This window comes from Typha angustifolia, chromosome 5 (assembly GCF_048772165.1).
Source record: "Typha angustifolia cultivar Huaian chromosome 5, ASM4877216v1, whole genome shotgun sequence".
In the NCBI taxonomy this organism is placed as follows: Eukaryota; Viridiplantae; Streptophyta; class Magnoliopsida; order Poales; family Typhaceae; genus Typha; species Typha angustifolia.
Genome location: NC_133243.1, coordinates 3,091,715 through 3,112,127, shown reverse-complemented (window position 1 = coordinate 3,112,127; position 20,413 = coordinate 3,091,715). Strand labels below are relative to the sequence as shown.

Below are 20,413 nucleotides of genomic sequence, written 5' to 3'. Positions count from 1 at the left end.
ATAATAGTCATTAGATTTACTGTCGCCTGTTATTTTATTTAGATCTAAATTAGGAGGGACATTATAACAAAAAATAGTTTAGGAGCCTCTGAAAAAATTAGGTATAATTCAGAGGGTGCAGGTGTAATTAATCCTAAATTACAACCGAAAATTCTGATGTCCACTTATCGTCTTCACGGGTGCCCCCAGTCCCAAAGTATGGTAAGTCGTTTGTCACTATCCTCTGCAGAGGTGTCAAGATTTGTGTCTCATTAAAGTCGGTGACCTTAAATAAAGACACCACTCTTTCCATCTCGAGTTGTTCCCGTTCTCACTCTACAGTGCACACTGCAGCACACTTCCCACCTCCTAAATTCCAACGCCAAGGACAGTAGCCGCAGTGCTCACAACGCGCGTCGCACTTACTCCCTGCGCCCCCCTCCCCCGTTTCCCATCTGTTCTTTCCAAACGCCTCTCTGCAATCCAAGAACAAGAGGGAAGAGAGAAAGAGAGAAGGAGATGAGCCGACAATTCGTTCTAAAGCGAAAGGTCTTCTCCTCTCTCCTCATCGCCTCCGTCGTCGCCCTCGGCCTCCTCTGCCTCTACTACGGCACCTCCTTTGCCCCTGGCCTCCGCCGCCGGAGCTCCGGAGACTTCGCCGGCGGAGACCCCGTGTTTCATACCTTCGCCGACGAGCCCGTTCTCCGCTCCGCCCTTCTGCCCTCAGACCTCGCCGTCAAGTCATTCCCCGTACCCTCTCTATCTATACTTCTTTGAGTCTTGATGTTGGATTTTGTTTCCATTTCTTGGATCAAGTTGCGATCTTGATGCGATGTGGTTGGGTTTGACTGGAAAAAAATAACTTAGGTTTGTGGTCTGAGATTGTCGGAGCTGATACCGTGCTTGGATCGGAATCTTCATTATCAGCTCAAGTTAAAGCTTAATTTGTCACTCATGGAGCATTACGAGCGCCACTGCCCGCCTCCTTCTCGGCGATACAATTGCCTCATTCCTCCCCCAATTGGTTACCGAGTGAGACTGATCTCGTACTTGAATTTTATTGTTTTCAATGTGATTTCGATCTCCTAATCTTTTTTGTGCACTATAGATACCAATAAGGTGGCCGGCGAGCCGGGATGAGGTGTGGACGGTTAATATTCCCCACACCCATCTTGCATCGGAGAAGTCCGACCAGAGGTGGATGGTTGTAAATGACGATAAGATCAACTTTCCAGGCGGCGGGACACACTTTCATGCTGGAGCTGATAAGTACATTGTGCACATCGCACAGGTTCAGCAGAAGACTCGATCATACCGTTCAAATTTCATCCTTTTTTATCCATAATCTAGTTCTTGATACCTGCACTTCTGGTGTTCTACTAGATGCTAAAATTTCCGAATGATAAGCTCAACAATGGGGGAAAAATTAGGACTGTTCTTGATATTGGTTGTGGTGTCGCGAGCTTTGGGGCATACCTTCTTCCTCTTGATATCATTGCCATGTCCCTTGCGCCTAACGATGTTCATGAAAACCAGATTCAGTTTGCACTTGAGAGAGGGATACCTTCGACATTAGGTGTTTTGGGGACCAGAAGGTTGCCATATCCGAGCCACGCGTTTGAGTTGGCTCACTGCTCTCGGTGTAGGATTGACTGGCTTCAGAGGGATGGGATTTTGTTACTGGAATTGGATAGGGTGTTGAGGCCTGGGGGTTACTTTGTGTACTCCTCTCCAGAGGCTTATGTTCCGGACGAGAAGAATAGGAAGATATGGAGTGCGATGAGTGATCTTGTTCGGAGGATGTGTTGGCGGATAGCTTCAAAGAAGAACCAGACGGTGATATGGGTCAAACCTTTGACTAATGGGTGCTACCTCAGAAGAGAGCCAGGGACTCTTCCTCCCATGTGTGGTCCTGATGATGACCCTGATGCTGCTTGGAATATGCCCATGAAGGCGTGCATTTCTTCTTACTCAAATAGTAAGTTTACTGTCATTTTTGTTGGTTAATAGTAAGAGTATCTGCTGATTAATTGGTTTTCCTTTCTATGCATTTCCTATATATCATTTTGCAAAAGCAAAAATGGATCCGACCCGGCTTGAAACTAGCCAGTAGGCTGGGATTGACCGAAACTGGCATTCTTCGTTTTATCGATGAGGTTTAAATGAGTTTGATATTTTTCTTAAATAATTCCTTTTTCTTTTGACTTGTTTACTTGTGGTCCTATGCCATATAAATACTTTGGGTAGTTAATTTTTGAAGTTCATGAGTAATAATGAAGAAATGAAATTATCAAATAATATAAGAACAAATGGAATATCTGAACTTTATCTTCTGTTTTCATTTTTCTTTTACAGATACATTTCACATTTTAATGTTCTTCGAAAGCTTGTATTATGGATTAGACTCTTTGACGACGATTAACTATAGCTTGATATGACTTACTTCTAATTTAGAATATAAGTGATCTAAAAACATGATAGTAGGTGATAAAAGTACTGTAGACATCACAAAGCTGCAAATTCTAGTATCATGAAGTTGAGAAAGTGAAAGATAATATGACGCGGCAAAAAGTTGTGTTGCAATGTCTTAGTTTCATAGTAGTTCACTAGTTCCAATATCTTAGAGCTTTGATATATGGTATAAATTGACTCCAATTATCAGCTTATTCATTATCCTCTTGGCATTGAATAGTTTACTAGATAAGTTGCTTGAGTTCTTGTTAAGTAATAAATTGCTACAAGTTCTTGGAAATTTCCTATCTTTCAAATTTAGTAGTAGTTATTTCTTGTCACTTATTTACAGAAACTTCTATTGCATGCATGTCAGTTTTGCCTCCCGCTCCCTGTCATATTTAAATAGTAAGATGTGTACTTATTTGGAACAGGAGTTCATATGGCAAAAGGCAGTGAGCTGCATCCTTGGCCGCAAAGGCTTATAACGCCACCCCCTCGTCTAGAAGAACTTGGAATTAGTTCCAAGAAATTTCTTGTAGACAATGTGAGTTTCAGTATAGGCTAATAACACAATATCTAAATATTCTATGGCCACTCTTGTTTCATATGCTACTTATGTCTTAGCATAATACTGAGCTTCATTTGTCTAATGCAGGACATATGGCATTTTAGAGTGATAGAGTATTGGAATCAGATGAAATCTGAGATACAAAGGGATTCATTTAGAAATGTTATGGATATGAAAGCAAACCTTGGTGGTTTTGCAGCTTCTCTGGCACATGAGGATGTTTGGGTAATGAATGTTGTTCCTGGAAATGAATCTAGAAAATTGAAGGTCATTTATGATCGAGGTTTAATTGGAACCGTCCATGACTGGTATGTTTGTGACATTTAATCCCTATGATTCTATGGCAATTTATATTTATTCCTGTTATTTAGATTGTTTCTACCACTTCAAATATTCATACATCAACAATTTTCTACTTTGTGGTGAAAAAGGTTGCCTTCATGGCATTTGTGCAAAATTTTCTACAAAATTTAGTTAGGGTAACATCCTATTTCAGGATTGCACTCTTGTCCTGTGAATTTATGAGCGAGGAACCTGACATGCAGATGCAATTACAGACCATTGATTATCATACAACATACTTAAGATCCTTAGTAACCAAAAACACAGATATGAATACCACTTCCCTTGCAGATGATTTAATCATGAACATCATTAACGTTATACATACGAAAGATTCTCTGATGTGTCTCGAATTAGGGGGTGGTTTGGATGGAAGGGAGCTCGGTGGGATGGTGGGGATCGGCTAAGGTTAATGGTGGTTTGGTGGATCTAGGGCAGAGATGAAAGGGGTGTGGCTAGGTTAAAGGAGGTTGGTGATGGGGAGAAGGGACGACGAGAGAGGAAATGGACCGGTCCTAAAGTGGAAGGGGGTCGGTCGGAGGGAATGGAGAGAGAGTTCTAGTTGTGGGCTACACGAAGAGAAGGGGCTGGGAGAGAGGAAGGGAGAAGAGATTGAGAGAGAGGACAAAATACAAATGATCCTATTATCCCTACTAGGTGCGCACCACATACTTGGTGGCTACCTACGATTAATCCCCTTACTCGGGTCGGCCGCCACTCCCTCTGCTGAAGTGATAAAGCAGAGGTACTCCACTCTGCGCTCTTTCCAAAGGTATTTTCTTTTCTTCACCTTTAAGTAGTGATCCGCCAACAATCCCAATACTGAGCGCGAGTGAACCAAGTGCTCTTCCCAAGTTCTGCTATACACTAGAATATCAACAAAAAGTACTAACATATATCGCAGTAGGAGTGGATGGAATATATCATTCCTTAGCCACTGGAACGTCTCCAGTGCGTTCGTCAACCCAAACGACATTACCCCAAAATTCGTAGTGCCCATCATGAGTTCGGAATACTATTTTGTGGACATTCTCTGCTCGCACACGAATCTGATGATAACCGACACGGAGGTCGAGCTTGCTAAAGTATAATGCCCCTAGCAACTTGTCCAATAGCTCCTCTATGACTAGTATAGTGTTTCGATCTTTGACAGTGATAACATTTAGTGCACAATGCACGGTCGTCCATGCAGAAATGTCAGCTCTCGTCCTTCTTCCGCACCAGTAGCATCGGCGATGAATAGGATTTCCAACTCGGTTGGATAATGTCCTACTCAACTAATCTTGATATCTCCTTTTAGATGTGAGGATAGGGGTAGGCCAAACTTTAGCAAGTTTTGCCCTTGGAATGATCTTAATACTGTGGTCAAAATGTCTCACGGGTGGCAATCCTTGTGGAACCTCAAATAGGGCAGCAAAGTTAGTCAACAAAAGCTCTAAATCATCACGTATATCTGAGCTAGGGAGAGCCTTAGGCTTGGTTGGCGCAATTTGGAGAAAGTATGATGGATCACCAACTCGAGGTGCTCCATTCAATGGCTGCAATATGGGACTCGACTATGTCCGAACCCTGTCAAGCCATACTATCCATTCGTCTTGTCAAAAGGTAAGCCACATCTATGAGAAGTCAAAGGTGACTAGGCTAAAGCTTTGCAACCACTATATACCAAAACATCACATCCGCTCTTCAGAGAGCCAATGGATACAAGTCCACAATGAAGTTGTGGCTTTGCACCTAAATGAAGACACTCCAGCACACGCTGTTAGCCCGGAGTTTGGTGCCGTCGCCGATCGTCACCTCAAAGCCGATAGTGGGCTGCGCCTCAAGTCCGATCCTTTGCACGAGCCGCTCGTCCAAGAAAATGTGCATGCTTCTATTGTCAATGAGGAGGTACACGCACTATTTCTTGACTAGTCCGTCCACCTGCAAGGTCTTCGAGGCGCTCATACCAGAATATGCGTGCATGGAGATCTCGATCGGTATCTCCTCATTTAGCTCCTCATACATAGCCTCCCTAGCTTCCTTAGCCACCAAGTCATCACTAGCAACCTCCTTTATGTCGTTATGCTCGTCGCTTTGGCGCAACAATGGCCTGGAGTGAACCTCTTGTCACATCGGAAGTATAACCCCTTAGCTTATCACTCCCCCATCTGTGCAAGTGCGAGAGCATGGACACCAAGGGTTGCTTCACCTCCTCAAACTCCTAGTACAGCTCTCGGAGTCACCTTCTGTCTTGCTGTGGCCGCCAGAGGCCTAGAAGTCGTACCTAGCCCACCGACAACCTTGGTCATCGTAGGCGTATATCCGTTGTTCCACCTGGGTTTAGTGGCATTCCTCAAGGCTTAATGCTTCTGGTCCATCATGGTTACGTTCTCAAAAGCCTTGCTCAAGGTCCTAGGTCGTAAAGAGAGTACATCAGCTTGGACTTCCTCACGCAACCCAGAAATGAAGGTGCTGACCAGAATTTCCTACGACCATTGTGGTCGGCATTGACTACTGATGCACTTAAATTCCTTCTGATAAGCAGCAACCGACGTCTTTTGAACAAGCTTAGACAAGGTGACACTGTAATCTTCAAAGCTTGCTGTCTTGAAGTGTCTAGATAAGGCGATTATGAATGCTGACCATCTGTCGAACACCTCGTGGGCGCTCACGGACTGGTACCAATGCAATGTCGCGTCCTCCAAATTAAAGCTCGTTAACAGCATCTTGGCGTCTTCCGTGGTCCCTTGATATATAAAAAACTGTTCAGCACAAAAGATCCAATCTTAAAGGTTACCTTCTTGAAATTTAGGGAACTTAAATCTCACCATTCTTTTGCGCATAGGATTGTCGCGTCCCGTGTCAAACACGAGTTCAGATCTAATGATAGGAGGATCGAGGACTTATACCTCGTGTTCTTTGTGCCTTCGGTCATTCCCCTCACGATGCAAACCGGGGTCATCCCGATTTGACCAACTTGTGGCCACCTCAGCACGGTTAGGATTCAGATCTAGGTGCGGCCCTTCTGTGCCTCTTTGTCCACTGTAGAGGGCTTGACCGATGGGTGGTGGCAGCAGAGGTTCAACTTGGACAGAGGCTGCCCTAGCAATCGGTTGAGGCAACACCGCGCGACAGGGATTGCATGCGCTAGGGCTTCCGGCATGCGCACGGTGGCTGCAAGGTTTCGTAGCTCCTCACTCATGCCTCTCATCTCCTCCTACTGTGTACGCTATATGTCTATCATTTGCTGGAAGAGGGAAACTAAGGTTGGATCCATGGAGGGTACTGGACCAGTCGAAGTCAGCTCAGACTCGTATTAGCTCCACTTGTGGACACCATGGGTGTGGTATGCTCGACTTTTGTGGGCACCTCTATGACTGCGCGTCGATTGGCCATTGCTCTTGTGGTGGTCATAAGTTCGAGAACCGGTGGCTCTGATACCATTGGTGTGGCCTCGGATTAGGGGGTGGTTTGGATGGAAGGGAGCTCGGTGAAATGGTGGGGATCGGCTAAGGTTAATTGTGGTTCGGTGGATCTAGGGATGAAAGGGGGCATGGCTAGCTTAAGGGAGGTTGGTAATGAGGAGAGAGAGAGAGAGAGAGAGAGAGAGAGAGAGAGAGAGAGAGAGAGAGAGAGAGAGAGAGAGAGAGAGAGAGAACAAATGATCCTAATCCCCTAACTAAGTGCTCACCACATAAGTGGCTACCTACGGCTACAATGGCTCAGGTGGTCTAAGCCCCATCCTAGTCCGGTCCGACTAGTTTGACCCAAAGCAAAATACATAAGCAAATGAATCAAGCAAATACAGACTTGATCAGACTCATCCTGACCCACAAGTCGGGTCACAACAGCATCACAGTGAAAATCAATGGTTTTGTGTGCTCCTACCCTATCTATTGATAACTTCATTCTCTGAAGATGTTATGCTTTTTTCTTTGAAAGGATAGTTGATGTAGACACTGACACTTCTAGACAAGATAATCTTAATCACATTTGATTATGCCAACACAATAGCTATCTCCTATCAAACAAATTTTAACAAGTTCCTTCTCAACTTTACATCCAACAGTGTGAAATTTATAATTCATGGTTTTATGCTTACTAACTGGAAGTCAATGTCAAATCCAAATCCTATTAGGACTAGGGAAATTGAATACTAAAACTATGAAAACCAAATGCAAGTTGGAAAGTGAAAATTAAGAGTAGATAATGGATAACTGAGTAAGATTAGGAAAACTAAACACGATAAACAACGACCATGATTTTCTAATGTGGAAAACCTCTCAGTCCAAAGTAGATCAATCTTTCATAGACATAAGAATTTGTTACACACCTTAGACAGTCCATCATCTAACCGTTGAAGTCTACTTCTCTTGCTCGAAATCTATATTGGTTAACTACTCTATGATTAGATTGCTTTTGCATATTGTTCACAGTATGACAGTTCACTCATCAAAACTTCTTAGTGGTCGATGGTAGAAATCGTAGTAGATAACTCAGTTTAGCTCCTCTAGTGCTTGATGATTGATCACTTATGTAGACTAGCACTCGGACATGTATATATGGCTCTCCTCATATTTATTGAAAAGTTCTTTCTGTGAGAGAGAGTTGGAACTCACGAAATCTTAATCGAGAAGCTCCTTGAGTTCTTCCTTGATCCTTTGTTGTTCAGACTAGGCGAATCACAAAAGGAATTTCCTAGTCTCAATCAATTTCTGAAGTTTCCTTTGCTGCCCTGCTCGCTCAGTTCGAAATGACCAAGCTTAGTTTGCACTGAACATATATAATGTAAGTGTTTTCGGCTAAAGTATGCCAGCAGTCCGCACCATCCAGAGCTTAGTTCAGACGAACTTTAGCAGAATGCTGAAATTTTCTTCTTTCAACGAAACTTGGATTTCTTCACACCAATCAATCTTTCACTAGTAATGTGACTTGATCGTACAAATTTCCTAAATTGTATAATATGTTTTACTAGTGTATTGTATTCACGACTTTGTCATTAATAAAGTTGCAGTTATAGATGCCATTGGATAATTGCTACTATGTATTCACAGAGCTTACTTGTGCTCCTAAGAAACAGAAAATGATGTAGATTTTGTTTGATTGACTGCTACATACATAGGTATTGATAGGTTCTACGGTACCAAAAGATAAGCTCTGATACCAATGATTAGTCTACGGAATGATTTCTTCAAGATCTGGATTTATTGCAGGAAACAGTTCGCGGAACTGAAGGAAAATATTCACAAAATATTCTTCCGTAGTCAGAAAATTACGAAACCAAGTGGAATCGATTTAGTGTGGATGATGGTGGTGGTGACGGATGGACTGGATGTAGGGGCTATGGATGATAATGGAGATGAAGGTGAATGGTTGATGTTGTTTAAGTGATAAAGACGAAGGGGAAGAAGTGGTCGAGATTCCAAAAAAGAGGGAAGACTCGACAGACGAGAGAGATTAGAAGTTGGGCGAAATTTTGCCAACGGTAGAGGTGGTTGGTTGGTGGAGGAGGGAGATTAGGAATAGAGAGAATAGAGAGAAGATAGGAGGCAAGAAATCAATAATTCAATAGCATAATGAATTTGACTGCCATCCACACCTTTATAAAGGCTAGCCAACAAGCCAAAATACAATTATTAACCATAATTCTAGAAGATTCGCATCAATCGCGTTCGAACGCGCCCGATCGCGTTTGAATCCGCAAAAGGCGTTCTTTGTATGTGTGAACGCGATGCAGACTTTCGAACGCACCCGACTGCATTCGAACGCATTTTTTGCGTTCTCTGTTTTTGCGAACCTGATGCAGGCGTTCGAATGCGACCTATTCTGCATTCAAACTTGACCTGCAGGAATTTTATTTTAAATAAAAATAAACAACTAATGTAATAAGAAAAGATCCTAACTAAATGTATCAGTCCACCACGCTTCTCCCACTTTGTCCTCAAGGTGAAAAGTTAGGGAAACGCTCCAAAATATCAGTCTCCAACTCCTATGTCGCCTCATTGGATGGCTTGCCAAGGCACTCGACTAGAATCTCTATCTCTAATCTGGTACCATATCGTCATCGGTGTCTAGCAAGTATACGAACTAGTTGTACGATTTTTCTCCTTCAATTGCTCTAGTAGAACTGATCCAATGACCTCATGATTTTCAATCCGCTCCCTCAGCAATGAAACATGGAAGACATGATGCACTCTCAACCCCTCTGACAGCTTCAAATGATATGCAACCGGACCAATACGCTCTAACACCCGAAACGGACTGAAGTAGTGATGTGCTAATTTTTAGTTTGCATCGGACGCAAGGTCACTTGTCTATACGGTTGCACCTTCACAAACACCCAACTGTCGATGTTGAACTCCTGCTCCCTATGGCTGTGATCATAAACTTGTTTCATGCGGTTTTGAGTAAGTTTAATATGAGCACGCAAACTCCTCAATGTGGTGTTTCTATCCATCAACGCTAAGTCCACCTTCGTCCGATCTGCAGATGCCACTAGATTATAAGCGCATAATGTTGGAGCCGTGCGTCCATACATCACCTCAAATGGAGTCATGCCAATGCTGTTATGGTAGGCAGTGTTGTAAGACCACTCTGCCCATGGTAAGAGCTCTAACTATCGTCTCGACATCTCTTCAAGAAAACACCTCAAGTACTGCTCAATATTTTGATTGACTACCTCGGTTTGGCTGTTCGACTAGGGATGGTAGGCTGAACTGAAGTTCAATTGAGTCCCCTGCAATTTGAAAAACTCCATCCAAAAATCGCTCATAAATATATGATCACGATCCGAGACAATCGTGCGTGGCATGCCATTTAATCGAGCAACATCTCTAACAAAAATTTCAGCCACTGACTTGGCTAAAAATTGATGTGATAATATCGAAAAGTGCGCATATTTGCTAAATCCGGTGATGAAGCGGCGATAATATCCGGTCAGCCCCAAAAATCCTCGCAATCTAGTGGTGGTAGTAGAAATAGGCCAAACGGTCATGCATGCCACCTTTTGAGGATCCGCCACTACATCTTTCGCTGAGATGATGTGGCCTAAATACTCCATTTGTGGTACTCTCCATAGGCACTTGGACTTTTTGATCTTTAGCTGGTTTTGCTTCAACAAATTCAATATATCCTCCAAATGCCGCCAATGCTCCAATTCAGTCCTGTTATACACCAAAATATCGTCAAAGAATATCAAAACATACCTTCACAATAGAAGTCAAAATATATCATTCATGAGGCCTTGAAAAGTAGTTGGGGGCATTGGTGAGACTAAAAGGTATTACTCGGAACTCATAATGTCCGTTCGAAGTCCGAAAAGTAGTCTTGTGCACATCCGCCGGGTGAACTCTAATTTGATGATACCCGGCTCTCAAGTCAAATTTGCTAAATATAGTTGTCCCTGCAAGCTCGTCCAGCAGCTCTTCTATTACCGGAATGGGATATCGGTCTGTGACGATAATAGCGTTTAGTGCCCGATAGTCGATACAAAAATACCATGTTCCGTTCTTTTTTCGCACCAATAGCATAGACGATGAGTAAGAGTTATGACTTGGTTGTATGAGGCTTTGCTCTAACATCTCGACTACCATTTTGGAGATAACTTTCTTTTGCACATGTGGATACCGATATGGCCTCACATTCGTCGGTGCATCCCTGAGCATAATCTTTATACGGTGGTCCGCTGTTCTCCTTGGTGGCAACTTCTTTGATTCATCAAACAGTCCATCAAGCCGCACATCTTTGTTTCCTTGCTTAAATTTCATTCATATGCTTCGGAAATTAAAAGTGACGGGTCCCAAGTTTTGTAACCATTGAGTGCTAAAGACAATGTCCGCTCCTCGCAGTGTAAATGGATACAAGTTCACAATAATGTTGTGTCCTTGTACTCGTATATCGACTCGGCGACACAAGCTCTCTGCTGTAAGTTTCGTGCCGTCTCTAATAGCAACGTTAAATCTCGTGGTCGGTTCAGCATCTAAGCCCAATCTCCTCACTAACCTTTCGTCTAGAAAGTTGTGTACTCCCGGAATCGATGAGGATGTGCACACAATGTTTTCTAACGAGTCCATCTACTCGTAACACCCTCGGCGTGGAAGTACCTGAGTATGCATGCATCGATATTTTAGCTTGGATATCTTCCTCAGTGCCATCCTCAACGGTCTCCTTATGGACCTCCTCTGAACACTCTCCATCATCAGCAACCTCATCATCCTCCTCGAGACCGTCGATGAGCATCACACTCCCGATTGGTTTGGAACACCGATGACCAGGGGTGAAACGTTCATCGCATCGAAAGCAAAGGCTTTTCGCTCTTTGCTCTTCGCTCCTCCACCTGGGCAGGCGTGAGAGTTCAAACGGGGGGTCTTGTGTCTCCTCTAACATCGGAACAAGGTCTCAAAGGTGGTCGTGGTCTAGTACTTGCAGCTGCTGTCTTTGAACCCGCAGAATTTTCAGCTGGCGTTCTAGGTGCAAATCGCCCATCTCGATTGCCCCAACTTATTTTTGCTGCCATCTTGAGAGTCTTATGTTTTTGCTCCATCCTCACGGCCTTCTCAAAGGCCTCCTCAAGAGTGGTAGGACAAAGAACATGAACATCCGCTTGTATCTCATCTCGTAGCCTTGAAATGTATGTGCTCATCAATGTCGGTTCGGGCCGAGGTGGCTCACAACGACTACTAACTTTTTCAAATTCAGTTCAGTACTTCAATACGGTCGTCCTCTGAATCTTGTTTAATATGGCAGCAAAATATGACAGCAGAATCTTCGTATGCCATTGTCCCAAATCTGTGTAGTTCTCCTACAAAAGTTAGCCCAACCGGTAAATCCTCTACCACGATTAATCGATTTATACCAATGCAATGCTGTTTCTTGGAGGTGAAAGCTTGCCATCTGGATCTTTGCTTCCTCCGTTGTCCTTGGCAATTAAAGTATTGTTCAACTTGAAACACCTAATCCATTGGATCACCGCCTTGAAATTTTGGAAAGTCCAAAACCCGGTTCTCCCCCGAATAGCATTATCGGGTTCGCGAAGGTTCTCCCCTGAATGGCAATGCCGTTTCTTGGAGGTGAAAGCTTGCCATCTGGACCTTTGCGTCCTCCGTTGTCCTTGACAATCAAAGTATTGTTCAACTTGAAACACCTAATCCGTTGGATCACCATCTTGAAATTTTGGAAAGTCCAAAAGCGTGCGGTTCTCCTCCGAATAGCATTATCGGGTTCGCGAAAGATCCTTGGTTTAGGTTTGAACTTTTGTGCATGTTGATCTCCTCTAAATCTTCGAGTACGTCCATCACCATCTCCGAAGGGATCAACCTCATCCTCAAAGTGCCAATTCTCTTCGACGAACCGCACTGGTGCCGCTTGCCTCTCGGGTTCCACTACCGTCGGTCTTGGGTTTTGTAATGGAGGTGGGGGATGATGTGTAGGCATAGGTGAAAGAGGATCATTGATACTAACATATCGCATCGGGACCTGTAGGGTATTGGTTTTGTGTGGTCCCACCGCTGGTCCTTCTTGAGACACTGATCTTTGTTGAGCAGATGACGAAACCGATCGGTTCATGACATGTTCCTTTAAAGCATTATGATCATTTTGCTTTGCGTCAACTCTATGTAGCAATGTTTGGAATATGCCTCAAAGTTCATCTGCCAAACCCATATTTACACCCATGGACGTTGGTTGACTCGGTCCTGTCGTGGTCGCTCCAAAGGAATCGGTCTCACGGTTAGGATTATCGTGGGTTGAGTCTTCTTTTGTCGGTGTGTTCTCCATTGGTCTTCTTGTCGTCGTTATCTTCCTTGTTTCAACTATTAATGGAGGTCTGAGGTTCTCTTGGTTCTGCTACTAAATGATAAGTTCTACGATATCAAAAGATAGGCTTTGATATCAATGATAAGCCTACGGAACGATTCCTTTAAGATCTGAATTTATTGTAGGAAACAGTTCGCGCAACTAAAGGAAAATATTCACCAAATGTTCTCCCGTAGTTAGAAAATTACGAAATCAAGTGGAATCGATCCGTAACTTTCTAATCTACGTTTTTTTTGTATTTACACCCTTCATAGATACGAACTGCAATAGGGACGAAATTACGATTTAGTGCGGATAATGGTGGTGGTGACGGGTGGAGTGGATGTAGGTGTTATAGATGATAATAGAGATGAAGGTGGATGGTTGATATTGTTTAAGTGATATAGGCGAAGGGAAAGAAGAGGGAGGACTCGACAGATGTGCGAGATTAGAAGTTAGGAGAAATCTTGCCAACGGTAGAGAAGGTAGGTTGGTGGAGAGGGAAGAGGGAGATTAAGATAGAGAGAATAGAAAGAAGATAGGAGGCAAGAAATCAATAATTCAATAGCATAATGAATTTGGCTGCCATCCACACCTTTATAGAGGCTAGCCAACAAGTCAAAATACAATTATTAACCATAATTCTAGAAGATTCCCGTCGATCGCGTTCGAATGCACTCGATCGCGTTTGAACTCGCAAAAGGCATTCTCTATATGTGCGAACGCGATGCAGGCGTTCGAAAGCACACGTCTGCATTCGAACGCACTTTTTATATTCTCTGTTTTTGCGAACCTAATACAGGCGTTTGCAAAAGCGTTTGAACGCGACCCATTCTGCGTTCGAACTCGACCTGCAGGAATTTTATTTTAATAAAAGTAAACAACTAATGCAATAAGAAATGACTAACTAAATGTATCAAGTATCTTATCTCTTAGAGCACAGTGCAAGTACTATATATATATATATATATATATATTTAAACTATGTAATTTAATCTTCAAACTTGAACCTTGTGTAATTGCTTCTTGGTTACTCTTACATCTAAGAAATTGCTGTGCCTCGGGCACCTGTTGCTTTCTTGTGCTCCTTAGAAGCAGAAAATGATGTAGATTTTGTTTGACTGACTACTACACATTTAGGTATCTTATTTCTTAGAGCAAAATATAGGTACTATGTATATTTAAACTATATAATTTGATATTTAGACTTGAACCCTTATTTAATTGCTTCTTGGTTCTTGCATATTTGCATCCAAGACAGAAGACTGTAAGTCTATAAAATGACCATCACAATCACACTATTTCGCCTACATTTGTATTGTTTTATGAGTCCCAAGTCTTTCACACTCCTAATAGTTTGGTTTTCTATCAGTCTTGAGACTACCAGTTCTGTGCCAAAAATGTTGGGGAGTATTTAATATTTTAATCCCACAAATGGTATATCTTAGACAAATTTTTAACCAGCCTTCTCAAAGGAAGGATCGGCTCCTGTGCAACTCATTGTTAGCTCGAAGTTTGATTTGTGACAATGGTCACTTTTAATAACATAGGTGAAGCTTAAGCTTTCTTCTTTATTTTGAGTTAGAGAAATAACAGAAACAAGTAAACAAGTTAAAATATTTTATGATAAGTTAATATGAATGATATAATCTCTCAGGTCAAAATGATTACCAGCATTTTCAATCTTTCTGATCTCATTCCTTGTGCAATCTCTTCATTGGGCTATTAGTAATCAGCCCTTCACATAGCAAATGTTTTTTAATTGTGATATTTTTAATAAACAGGTGTGAGTCATTCTTAACATATCCACGCACCTACGATCTCCTTCATTCTTGGCTCTTATTTTCTGAGATTGAGAAGCTGGGATGTAGTTTGGAGGACCTGCTAATTGAGATGGATCGGGTGTTGCGCCCTCATGGATATGTGATTATCAGGGACAAAATTGCTATTATAAATGAAATTAAGAGGTTCTTGGCAGCATTGAGATGGAATGACTGGTCATCAGAACTGGAACCAAAAGTTGATGCTCTTTCCTCGGGTGATGAAAGAGTACTGATTGTGAGGAAGAAACTGTGGAAAGGTCCTGAAATGTTGTAATCACAGTAACTTTTCTATCTTTTCTTTTTTGTTCAGTTTAGGTTGTAAATGAGGAGCTATATGTGGTCTCACTGCCTTAATTTTGTATCCATCAACATAATTATCAGATGTAAAATAGTTGCTTGCTGTTTTTTCTTTTCTTTTGTAACTGTTAATAGTTCTGGTGTACTATGAATTCAAGCTGCATCAAGCTGCAGTTGATAATTTCAGTATCATAATTCCTTTTCTATGTCTGACTCGATGGGTTGTTCTCCCTGTAGTTAATTTTGTCTTTTCTGCATTCAGTTATTAAATGGTTTCTGGCATTGAGAATAACTTTCTGATGATGAATTGCATTGGCTTTTGCTATGATATAACTATTCTTGTTCCATGCCAGTCTAGGACATTGTGCAGTAACCGCAGTTTCACCTTAACATCCTATAATTACTTTCACCGTAAGCATATCAGCTCAGAGCTAGAGCTCATATGATTCACAAGCAGCCATGCCAACACAGTATAATGGCTCCAAGGTAGATAACCGCAGTTTCACCTTAACATCCTATAATTACTTTCACCGTAAGCATATCAGGTCAGAGCTAGAGCTCATATGATTCACAAGCAGCCATGCCAACACAGTATAATGGCTCCAAGGTAGAATATTACAGGAGAATGCTGTGCCAAAATTGCACATTATGATTATTCTACGAACTTACATGACATTCCATGCATCTTAGTTTGTAAAATTCTTGTAAAGTTTCCTCAGGCATAACATAAGAATGGGTGCTACTATTAACGTTGTAACTAACCTTCGACCAAAATTTGCATTATTTGAAATGTGAAGGAATGGAAGGAGCCACCTTAAACCATCTTTTGCTGCCTAACTATTAACTTTTTTTTTTTTTTTTTTTAAGACAATCTATAGACTTCATTCATTCCAAAGCAAGGTTACAATCCAAATCAAAGGGTGGATCAATCCATTCTTTACACATACTTTCTCGAATAGCAAGATTGGCAAGAGTATGGGCCGTTTTATTGTTAGACTTACTCATGTAACACACCTTGCAGCAAGGGTGAGAAGAAATCCACCTAGGGCATTCTTGCACTATTGGCCAGATAGACCAATGGATATTCTCAGCTTTTCCCTTGATGGAATGGACCACTCTGATTGACTCCGAGTTCGTGAAGTCCATGTTGCACAGTGAGTGCTTCATCGTGTAGTGGGCTAGAGCATTGGTTCAAAATACTGACTTCCCCAAAATAAAGTTGGTGGGAAATTGTGCCACAAAAACGCCAATTCCACCTGTGTAAGAACCTGCATCAATCCATGCAACATATCGCCCTTTGGCCACATGTCCAGCACGTCTAGAGTGACTTCCCCATGCACACCTCCAGTTCCAAACTCATTTAACTTGAGAGAATGCAGGTTTTTAGCCGCCCAGCATAGTTTAGTCTGATTAACCACCTCCTTTGGGGAGAAAGGGATATTCTTGAAAACTAGGTCATTCCACCCCTTCCAAATGTTCCACAAAAGCACCAGAGCAAAGTCCATAAGATCTTGGAGAAGAGAGGACAGCAAGCTGAGGAGCCAATCATCCAGCCTATCCATCATATTGTCTAACTTAAATCCCAGCCGGCTGTGGAACCAAGCTGTCCTGGCGCAAGCACAGTTCAAGAGAAGATGTTCTATTGTCTTATCTTCTTTCGAGTAGCAGGGGAAGTGGGAACAATTGCTTGGATTCTCTTGTGAAGAGCAGCTTGATCGAGAGTGCAGTAGCTAGACACACCCATAGGAAGGTCTTTATCCTTGGCAAGATGACTTTGCGCTCCTAGATCAGCTTCTAGATGTTCTTCGAGCCATGCAGAGATGTAGAACTATGCCAATCCCCTTTAGAGAGAGAACCATAAGCCAACTTGGTCGTGAACAAGCCATTTGGAGACGGTTTTCATATTAGTCGATCCAGACGTTCAAGCGATGCCGGTCCAATGCACAAGCCTAGGATATGGTTGGCCACCTCCCTAGGGAAGCTCCTACCAATCAGGTCTGTCCCAGCAATCTTCTCTCATGAGATCTTTAACCATCTTAACCTTAGGGGGAAGGTTGAATTGACTAATCTCCAGAACAGGCAGCCAAGGATCGTGGGTAATGGAGATTGAAGCGCCGTTCCCAACCTCCCAAAAAATGTTGGGCCTGAGCTTATCTTTGAGCTTGAATATGGAGCTCCACATCCGTGAGTGCTTGCCTTGAAGTCTTGCATCCCAAAGGGAGGATCGAGGGAAGTATCTCAACTTGATGAGTCTCGCCTAGTTGTTGTCAGGTGAAGAAATGAGCATCCAAACTTGCTTAGCGATTAAGCTCTCGTTGATTAGCTGTGGACAGCGAATCCAAGCCCGCCACTTGACAATGGCTGGCATAGAAATTTCCAGTGGTGTTGATAGATGTGTTTCATTCCATCCGAGTAGCCCCACTAGAAATCTCAAATTAAACCTTTTATCTTGTTGAAAAGAGCTTTGGGGAAGAGAAACGTTGCCATGAACAAGACAAGGATCGAGCCGAGGACTGACTTGATGAGAACTAATCTTCCTACCTACGAAAGATTTCTAGCCTTCCCACCCTACCAACTTGGCGTTTTAAGCTTGTCGACTACGAATAAATAATCTTCATCTCTTCTTCTCAATAATAGCAGTGGATTGCTAGGTACTTCTCTCCTGGAAATAGGGTTTGACTTTGAGGAGTGTAATGATCTGAGCTCTTGTCAAGTTATTTGTGTGACTATTGAAGTGAATCGCATATTTCTTTAGATTCAACACTTAACCTGAGAGCTTGCCATCGAGCCCTAAGACAGTCTTTAGGTTGGTTGCCTCGCTTAATGTTGCTTTGCCAAATAGTAGTAGATTGTCTGCAAACAACAGGTGAGTGATAGGGGAGCTCTTCTAGCTAGCTTGATTCCATTGATTAACCCAAGTCTGGCTTCTTCTTCTAGAAGTTTGGAGAGGATATTGGTGTTGTGATCTTGATTTCAATGGGGAATATTTGGGTATGAAGGAGAGTAGAAGAAGAAGAAGAAGAAGAAGAAGAAGAAGAAGAAGAAGAAGGAGGGCCTTTTCTAAGGGTCTAGGGGGATAGGCTAGTCGAGGAGATTAGAGGCGGTGTAGCCGTGGTAGGAGAGAATGAGAGAAGGAGAGGAGAAGATTTGGGGAAGAAACTCAATTCATTCAATAATCATTATAAGGTTGCCTTCCACATATTCAGAGGCCACCAAACAAACAAAATAGTCAAAAGAAGGACCTAGAAATAGTGCAGATTCGCCGATCACGTTCGAACGCAGTCGAGCATGTTCAAACGCAGTCGAGCACGTTCGAATGCGCTAAATACGTTCTCTATATTTGTGAACGTATGCAGGCGTTCGATTAGGAGCGTTCAAATGCAACATCAAACGCACTAAACATGTTCTCTATATTTGCAAATGTAGCAGGCGTTCGAACATGGGCATTCGAACGCGACTTCCTTGCATTCGAACACGATCATAAAAAAAAAAAAATTATTCCAGAAAGAAAATAAAAGAAACTCAGCTCGAGATAACTAGGTCCAATTCCAGTCATATTAATCCACCATGCTTCCGCCACCTTCTCCTTAAGGTGTGAAATGAGGGAAACGATCAATGATGTCTGACTCAAGCTCCCATGTAGACTCGTTGGACAGCTTGCTAAACCACTCCACCAAGATCTTTGTCTCTAGTCATCCTACTTGTCGTCTCCTACACCTAGCTAGCACACGAACTGGCTCTATAACTCTCCTCTCTTCAATTGGCTTTGGTATATCCGACCCTACTATCTAGTTGACAGATACAAGTCCACAATGATGTCGTGTCCTTACACCCGTATACCGACTCGGTGACACAAGCTCTTCTCCCTAAACTTTGTGCCGTCTCCAATAGCAACGTCAAACCCCGTAGTCGGTTCGGCATCCAAACCCAATCTCCTCACCTAGAAAGTTGTGTGTACTCCCCGAATCAATGAGGATGTGCACATAATGCTTTCTAACAAGTCCATCTACTCGTAAAGTCTACGGCGTAGAAGTATCCGAATATGCATGCATCGATATTTCAGCTTGGATATCTTCCTCAACGCCCTCCTCAACGGTCTCCTCATGGGTCTCCTCTGGACACTCTCCATCATCATCAATCTCATCATCCTCCTCAGGACTATCGATAAGCATCACACTTTCGATCGGTTTAGAACACTGATGACCGGGGGTGAAACGCTCATCACATCGAAAGCAAAGACCCTTTGCTCTTCGCTCTTCGCTCCTCCACCTGGACAGGTATGAGAGTTCGAACAGAAGTTCTAGTGCCTCCTCTAACATCTAAAGAAGGTCTCAAAGGTGGTCGTGGTCTAGTAGTCGCAGCCGCTGTTTTTAAAACTGCAGAATTTGCAACCGGCGTTCTAGGTGCAAACCGCCTATCTCGGTTGCCTCAATTGGTTTTCGTTGCCACCTTTAGAGCCCAATGTTTTTGTTCCAACCTCACGGCCTTCTCAAGAGTAGTAGGACATAGAGCACGAACATCCGCTTGTATCTCCTCTCGCAGCCCTGAAATAAATATACTCATCAATGTTCGTTCAAGCCACAATGGCTTACAACGAGTACTAACTCTTTCAAACTCAGCTTGGTACTCCAATACGGTAGCCTTTTGAACCATCTTGCTTAATGTGGCAGTAAAATCTTCATATGCCGCTGTCCCAAATCTGCGTGTAATCCTCCTACAAAAATTAGCCCATCCGAATAATCGATCTATACCAATGCAATGTCGTTCCTTGGAGGTGAAAGCTTGTCATCTGGACTTTTGCATCTTCCGCTGTACCTTGACAATCAAAATATTGTTTAACTTGAAATACTGAATCCGTTGGATCACCGCCTTGGAATTTTGGAAAGTCCAAACGTGCGGTTCTCCCCCGAATAGCATTGTTAGGTTCACGAAAGATCTTTGGTTCAGGTCAAAACCTTTGTGCATGTTGATCACCTTCTATAAATCCTCAAGCACGTCCATCACCATCTCCATAGGGATCAAGCTCATCCTCATAGTGTCAATCCTCCTCATCGACGAAGCGGACCGGTGCCTCACGCCTCTCAGATTCCACCATCGCTGGTCTTGGGTTTTGTAACGGAGGTGGGGGATGATGTGAAGGCATAGGTAGGAGGGGATCATTGACACTCATATGACG

General features: G+C 42.8%; 1 protein-coding gene across 2 annotated transcripts; it reads left to right on the top strand.

The window, feature by feature from the left end:
* Positions 1-299: 299 nt before the first annotated feature.
* On the top strand, positions 300-15,441 carry LOC140760192 (probable methyltransferase PMT9). 2 transcript variants are annotated; one of them, XM_073097039.1, is made up of 7 exons: positions 300-729; positions 847-1,011; positions 1,088-1,270; positions 1,363-1,957; positions 2,865-2,977; positions 3,089-3,309; positions 14,902-15,441. In XM_073097039.1, the coding sequence occupies exons 1-7, from the start codon at positions 499-501 to the stop codon at positions 15,212-15,214; spliced, it is 1,821 nt and encodes a 606-aa protein (XP_072953140.1). In that variant the 5' UTR covers positions 300-498; the 3' UTR covers positions 15,215-15,441. The 2 variants fall into 2 exon arrangements, with proteins under 2 accessions (XP_072953140.1, XP_072953141.1); XM_073097040.1 differs by having other exon boundaries at positions 588-719.
* Positions 15,442-20,413: the final 4,972 nt, after the last annotated feature.